Raw genomic sequence first — 7,560 nt, 5'->3', positions numbered from 1 at the left:
GGGCCGATTTCGACCGGACTTTCACTGAAGGGTAGCTGACATAGACGGGCATATTATCTTCTTTTTGAACTTTATACTGCGTGACAAAGTCGCGGGCAATATCTAGTATAAAATAAAAATATAAAAATAAATCAAAATATCTATTAAACAGAAAAAAAACCTCTACTTGTAACAGCAACCACTTAACAATGATTTTATCTTTAACAGCTAATATTTCAAACCTTTAAATAGCAACACAAAAGGAGGATGAATTTCCGTAGAAATTAGTCTTTGTTCACTTAACAATGGTTATTAATTCAGAAAAAGGCGTATTGTAATTCTATGGTTTCGTATTCACTGACAGCGGACACTAATATTCGATCGATGGTTGACAAGAAATTTTAATAACTGTGAAATAAAGTACTTATAAATAATACTCACTGAACATTCAGAAATAGCAAAATAATGAATAGTGTGTGTAGGATGACATGATCAAAAAGGGAGTGATGACTGAGATGACGTATGATAGAGATATTTGGAGGACAAAAACCTGCTTTGCCGACCTTACGGGAGTAGGATAAGGGTAATAATGAACATAAAAAATACGGGTAATGATGAACATAAAAAAATAGTGATACACTTTTGTCTTGTTCCGATCTCTATATCAATTAAGACCCAAATGGATTATACTTTTAATTAACACAGATATCTAAAAGAATCCTGGATCAATTATTGATTAAGGACTTAAGACATTTAATTTAGTTAAGTGTTAAATATTAAAACAGTTTGGTATATGTTAGTACGCAGTAAGTTTTCTCGAATTATTTGATTAGAAAACGGCGTAAAACCAACTGTAAGATTGTTTCAATGGTAAGTATTCGAAGCAAGCCGCAGGACAAAAGACGTTGGAAACAAAAGCACCACTAGAATAAAGAGTCGTTCGGATCTTTGCCGCACCGTGCCTTTTTATTGTTACACAACCTACCACTCGCGTTTATTTTATTACTGGCAGTTGCGCGCGACTTTGTCCGCGGGAAAATAAATAAATATATATCTTACTCACTGATAATGTAGCTTTTTAATAGTGAAAGATTTTTGAAATCGGTACAGCAGTTTTTCAGTTATTTCTATACATACAAAAATATAAATGTTTCCTCTTTGTAACATCAGTATAAACTAATTTATTTCTTGTATGACATTACAAGAATAATAGTTCTTATTGCTTAAAGAGGTTTTTGAATCAATTTTTAAGTGACAAAATCGATTATCGTATAGTATTCATCGCCTAAACATTGATAAGTCCCTAAAACCTTCTGAATAGCTGTTCGTACTATAAAAGTGATAGATGCGTTGTGAGTACTTGACTTTATTATACACCCTTTGGTCTGTCCATATTCAAATGAGCCGCAAATTCATTTCCATAATTTAATAAAAGATTTTATCTCCATAACCAATTTACTGGCTCCGCGGAAGATAAATGGCGTAATCTCTTTTGTCGCGAAAAAAAAGTTACAACGGTAACAAAGAAAAAGGAATTTAAAAGGCCATAATTTACTGAATCCCCGCGCTCTTTCCCCTTCGTTTCTTACAGAACCCTTTCTAGTAAACGAATTTCGGACGAAAATATTACAGGCCAAGAGTGAGCGAGGAAAGGTATAAATCATGCCGTTTCAATTATGGCCCACTTACCTATTCCTGAGAAATACGCTTTGTTTCTTCTTGTCTAATGTCGAGATAAATCATGATAAATGTTGTTATTGGGCCCGCTGTCTCCCGGACGATTTACACAGAAACACTCTCACCTATTGTACGATAAATAAATAGCTGGCTCGAGAGACTTTAAGTTTATAGCTCAAAATATCGTACAACTTTATTGAACCGATATTTATTGCTTGCGATTTTTCTTATTTCTTAACTACTCTCTCAGAAAACTTTGTCAAATTTTAAGTAGTGAAGAGGTTTTATAATCTTACTATCTTTCGACCCCGACACCTTTCGCGTCGAATTAAAAAATTACAAGTAGCCTATGTGTTCTTCCAGATTATGCTCTATATCTATGTTAAATTTTATCGAAATTCGTTCAATCGTTTAGACTAAAAAAAACTCTAACAAACATCCATCCATCTAAACTTTCGCGTTTATAATATTAGTATTTATAATTTATGATTCAAATTATACTTTGATTATGTCTTATAATAACAAATTTCAACGTTGCCCTAGGTCATGTTGAGTTTTAAACTCTATGATCTATTTTTTTTTTGTTTCAAATATTATTCGTTTACAGTTGGAAGACTAATCGTGTTATTATACGATTGCGGACAGCGTTGAATATAAACATTAGGAGGGCGTCGGCGGGAGGCCAACAAATTTGCAATTCCAGCTTTCAATTCATCCTAAAGACGTAGCGATGGGGCCTCCATAAAAACGTCCTAAGTCGTGTTCCGGCGCAACACTCGAGTGTCCTAGCATTAGTGAGGGGAACTTACGCCCCATTTTATGTGCCACTCGAATTTCAATGAAAAGTAGGCGGCGCTCACTCTGACTCCGGATCCGCGGTAATAAACGGATTTACCCGCCAAATCCTTTCAGTTTCACTGCACACTCCATTGCCGACCTTTTTTCTACAGCTTCTTCGGGTCTGTGATAATATTTGGCGCCATATTTCACCGGGAGGCGAGTTAGGGACCATTTATTCTGTAACCTACAATAATGCCTTTTACGTGTTCCAATATTAAGCGGTGAAATTCCTTTACTTACAGCCTCGTAGATATTAAAAGGAAATATAAAAGTCGTAAATATCAGCGGCATTCTGATCGCGGAACAGAAACCGCGTTCCGTTTTGTAATATTTAATGTAACGATAGTACAGTTTTATTACAAACATTTCGATCGCTGATTTATTGGGAGGGCGATAAAAAATATTTAGGGCTGCCACTTCGGCTGAACGCAATTCCGGTTCCTGACAGCCCCGGCCACGATTAAGATTAAAAAACTTTTCCCACGAGGCTTCTGGTGAAGTGGAAAAAGAAATATGAAATTTCCAGAAAGACGTCGTCGATGACCGAAAGTCGGGTTCATTAAAGTCTTCTCTGTTGCGGATGGGCAATTAAGGAATTCAATTTCCAAGTTCCTTTCACTTGGAACCTCCATTAAAACGCATTGTCGTGTTGATTGTAATTTTATTACGGCCTGTCCACCATCCACTCTATTAACCTTTGATAATTTTCCTTTCCTTATGCTTCCTTAGTCTTTACAACGTTAAATATCTACAACGGAAATAAATCTCAACCTTTTCATAATAGTACCTCAAAAAGCAGATATAGACCTGATCAACAAACATAAAAGCGCTGCATTATCATTACCAAACGTAGAACCAAGATAGAGAAACAAAAAACATAGTATTATTTTTTATCAACGAAATAGGATAAATATGATGAATTCCAAAAATACTGGACAAATTTCAAAATGAATATATCGTTGAAAACTGCTGGATTAAGGATGTAAATTATGAAATAAAACAAACATTTTTAAAAGGCAACTGAAACTTGGACACACTATTTCAATTGCTAAGCCTGGGGCTGAAACTATTTGTAAGAAAAAATCTTTAGCCGCGAAGGTTTACGTTAAGCTGCAAAGGATACAAATGAGAATTTAGCTGTAAGTAAGGCACAACTCCCGTAGGATTACCATACCTTCATTATTTACAGGAAATTGCGCTCGAACCGGAATTTATTGATACTTTTGCGAAAATCTCTTCTACAAACATTCAGTTCACTACTTTCGGGTATAGTTTTAGAAAATATTCTTGATACTTAAAGTACGAATAACTTTTGAATTGAAGAGTGATCCCAAAATGCAACAAAATTGATTGATTGAGTAAATATGGGTCTAGGAAAATTTTATCTGATTTTGAATTTAAAGCATTTGAAATATTGTCCAAGATTTTTATGGTATGGCCCTTAATATAAAATCAAATTTGAAACGTGGAATGTTCCATAAATTGCTAATGAACTTCTAAATAACATTTTAATAAAGATTCGCAAACGTTACGACGTCATTATACCAAATATTAAACGTACATGCGCTGTAAAAGTCGATTGAAGCTGTATATCAAACGAAATTTGCCAAGATATTGCTCGCCCAAATTGACTAATTAAAATTTGTTGTTTAATACGTTTAGGAAAATGTTTGCTGTTCAAATTAAATAATATCAGTTAATAAAAATAAAATTAGCAATGAAAAACATAAATGATAAAGAATATTTATATGCAAAAAGAAACCCGTTTTTTATTTATTTTCTGTAATATTAAAGAATTTACCATTTAGGATATATTAAACGCGAAAACATTGTATGATAAGTCGGTAACATATTTCCTATTGAATCTGGATAAAATAAGATTTCACATAAGGATCTTTTTATAGATATAGCGAAGCTATTTTAAACTATACAATTATTAACTCCTCTAAGAAATATTGAAAATTGTTAACTTAGTATAAAAACTTTTCCAATACCAAATTAACTTTCAACTAAAAACTGTCAACTTTGTTACAATTTTCAAATTTAAAATGTAGTTTTCTTCGCTATTTTCTGCTTTACAATTACGAGTAATTTAAAACGCACATCTAAATACAATCTTTCTGATTACTTTTTTTTTTTTTATTATTTGTTAAGCTAGCGCTTGACCACGATCCCACCTAAAGGAGGTGACGATGCAGTCGAAAGGTGGTACGAGCTAGCTTAATAGGTACTTACTGACATCATTAACAAACTCACTCCAAAATTATCAAGAAAAATGCGTATTGTTTATAGCTTAGCTCAATCACTGCTGTTTATGTATTAAACCTTTATCCGCGTACAAGTAATATCAACGTGGGAAATTCGCCACCGACGTCTGAATACGAATGAAGTTTTTGCACCTGATATACATTCAACATTGTTGCCAACAAAGTTTACTTTGTTTAAACGATCCATTTAAAACAAGGCCTCCCCTAACGCCCATTTACATTTATACCGCTTTCGAAATATAATTCCTTATATTGAATTTTATTTGTTTTCGTCGTAAACTCGAAACTTGTGGAAAACAAAGTTATATAGATGTGGGAATCACATGTGAGTTTCAAAGTCACAACGATCATTTTTTGTCACAAACGTAACAAAATTATTTATCCATTCACTTTAACATAGTCTTACACAGTACTCATTTCTTTATTTTCATATGCAAAGAATTTGTCCTCCAAGTTCCACGTTCACATTTCGTTATCCGCCCTATAACTAATTCCAAGACAAGCCCCGTCCTAAATCTATTAAGATACCAATATATGCGTGAGGGATAGCAGTTTACATCCCTGAGGGAGGCTTTTTGCGCTGTCCGATAGGAAAACCTTAAAAAATATATGCGACCCTAAAGGCGGCAAGTGTAACAGACAGACGGCTGTGACAAGGGACCTCGTGCGCACCGAATACAAAGTGGGTTGGAGGTTACGTTCTGCCGTGCATCAACGCGGACTCCAATTGGAATTATTAAAAATATATGTTTCTTGACAATGACCAAGATCTAGCTAAGATAATTTGGACTTGTAGATTGGTCTATCTATTGCTAAGCTAATATATACAAATCTTTTGAACACGCTTTCCGACCATGTTAGTACAAATTCAATATAACATTATCTCTACTTCTATACTATTATAATAAAGCGTAAACACACTTCTTTGTTGCCTAAGATGTCAGCAATAAGAGGATATTTTTGAATAATTCTATTTTTAATAAAAAGCCCTACACTTACGTCACGCTTTAGGCTATACATTTTAACGCCATTAAACTTAGATGGTAAATATTTTGAATAAAAACCCTAATGTGGGAAAGAGACCATAAGTTGCTGCCAACATCAAGGAAGCAAGATTGTCATCGTGTCATATCATTTTGACAATTGTAATTGATATTTGACAAATGTAAACAATAAAATAAAGATTTCGTAATTTCATGCGGATGAAGTCGCACGGCAACAGCTAATATAATTCGTTTCTTGTCTGTTGCCGATTACAGTTATTCCTTCTTTTTTCTGCTATATTTTCTTATGAATTTCCTTCTTTAATAGTTATTTCTTTTTAAATGCCAATATGTATCATACAATATGAGAACAGCTTGCTTGGATATCCTTTCACAATGAAATTCGTAGTCTATCCCAGGAGTATACGAAGTGAGTTTAACGAATACAAAAATGAATATTAACTGAAATGTACATTTTGGTAAAATGTTGAACGGAATATATTCTGTATTTTACGAGTAATCAACACTTGCCGCAGCTCCAGTTAAGTTTGCCAGCTAGTTACGTAATTAACTTCCCTGGTTGTTCTGTTCGTGAAAATCAATAGCTAAATACATGTGTGCTAGTTCAAATAGAAACTTATCAGTCACTTTGCCGAATGTTACATTTAGAGCATTATTTTATTTAAATCTGAACTAAGAGATTTAGATTTTAAAGGCAAATCTGTAGTGCCTTTGATGTTGCAGATGTCCATGGTCGTCGTTGATCAAGTTGATGTTCCCGACGTTTTTTTGCCGCCTTTTATCATAAAAATGATGTTAATTTGATGGTTTAATTTATGAAGCATACAATGCTAGATTCTGTTAAATCGTATCACGAGATCGATTTAATTGCTCCGCAGTGCTTAGGAACAACAGTTGAGAGGAATTCCCGCAAAAAATGACCATAACTAAGGCTTAGAATTGCCTTGTGTTGTTAAAGTAAAAATGGTATTGTTAAGGTTTTTTACTTCGATTATGTTTTTCTTATGATAAAAGTAAACAAAAGAACAATGAAGACTTATAAAGAATAAAGTTTTTTTTTTATTAAAATTCTAAATAAGATCTATTTCAATCCACTACAAAACAAGATTCGAGAGACGTTTTTATAACGCAAACAAGATGTCAGATTTCCTTCCGTTTCGCGAACTTCAAAATAATGAAATCTCACTCGTAATATTTTTCAATGGAGTCACGAAATGGAGTTTTCGTGTTAAAATCAAAATAGACTTATATTCATAGCTTTTTTCTCGCTTTATATCGTGTTTTATTTGTGTTAGGGAAATATCATTTCATTAGTAACAGTTAGCGTATTAAAAAAGTGAATTAAAACAAGGTTATTGTTTCAGGTAAATGCCGTAAAGGGTAAAAGTGTTAGGAACACAGTGTAAGTGTAGTGCGCGAGACCGTGAGTGAGGTGAGATGAACAGTTGAGGTGCGCGGGGCGCTGGGCGCGATGGGGCCGCGTCAGATGGGGCCGCGCGGTTTGGGGCTGCGTGCGAAACCCGCGCGGCTATGGGCCTGGTTAGCTGTGCTCGCCGCGCTCGGCCGTACTACCGCTTACACCGACACGGAGGAGTTCCTCAGCGACTTGGATAAACCAGGTAAGAGATGCTGTCATTCTGTACAAGGACTTGTATATATTTATATTAAACTGTGTAAAGCCAAATCTTGAATTAGGTATCTTTTCAACAACATCTATTTGTAAACATAGTACAGAGGACGCAAATCAAAAGATTAGTATCTTAACGCTAGTACATTGTGTTATTAAAAAAAAA

At 34.3% G+C, this 7,560-nt stretch overlaps 1 protein-coding gene across 1 annotated transcript in view; it reads left to right on the top strand.

Annotated features, from left to right (window-relative positions):
• Nucleotides 1-7,560, top strand: part of LOC106110512 (B-cell receptor CD22) — a 143,819-nt gene that overhangs the window by 50,678 nt on the left and 85,581 nt on the right. The window contains exon 3 of the mRNA XM_013292370.1: nt 7,132-7,386. Within this exon, the coding sequence (XP_013147824.1) occupies nt 7,239-7,386 (148 nt within the window). The 5' untranslated portion in view covers nt 7,132-7,238. The remainder of the gene's footprint in view (nt 1-7,131; nt 7,387-7,560) is intronic.

This window comes from Papilio polytes, unplaced genomic scaffold (genome assembly GCF_000836215.1).
Source record: "Papilio polytes unplaced genomic scaffold, Ppol_1.0 DF820622.1, whole genome shotgun sequence".
NCBI classification, from domain to species: Eukaryota; Metazoa; Arthropoda; class Insecta; order Lepidoptera; family Papilionidae; genus Papilio; species Papilio polytes.
Note: the sequence above shows the minus strand (reverse complement) of the source record. Positions and strands in the feature narration are given on the sequence as shown.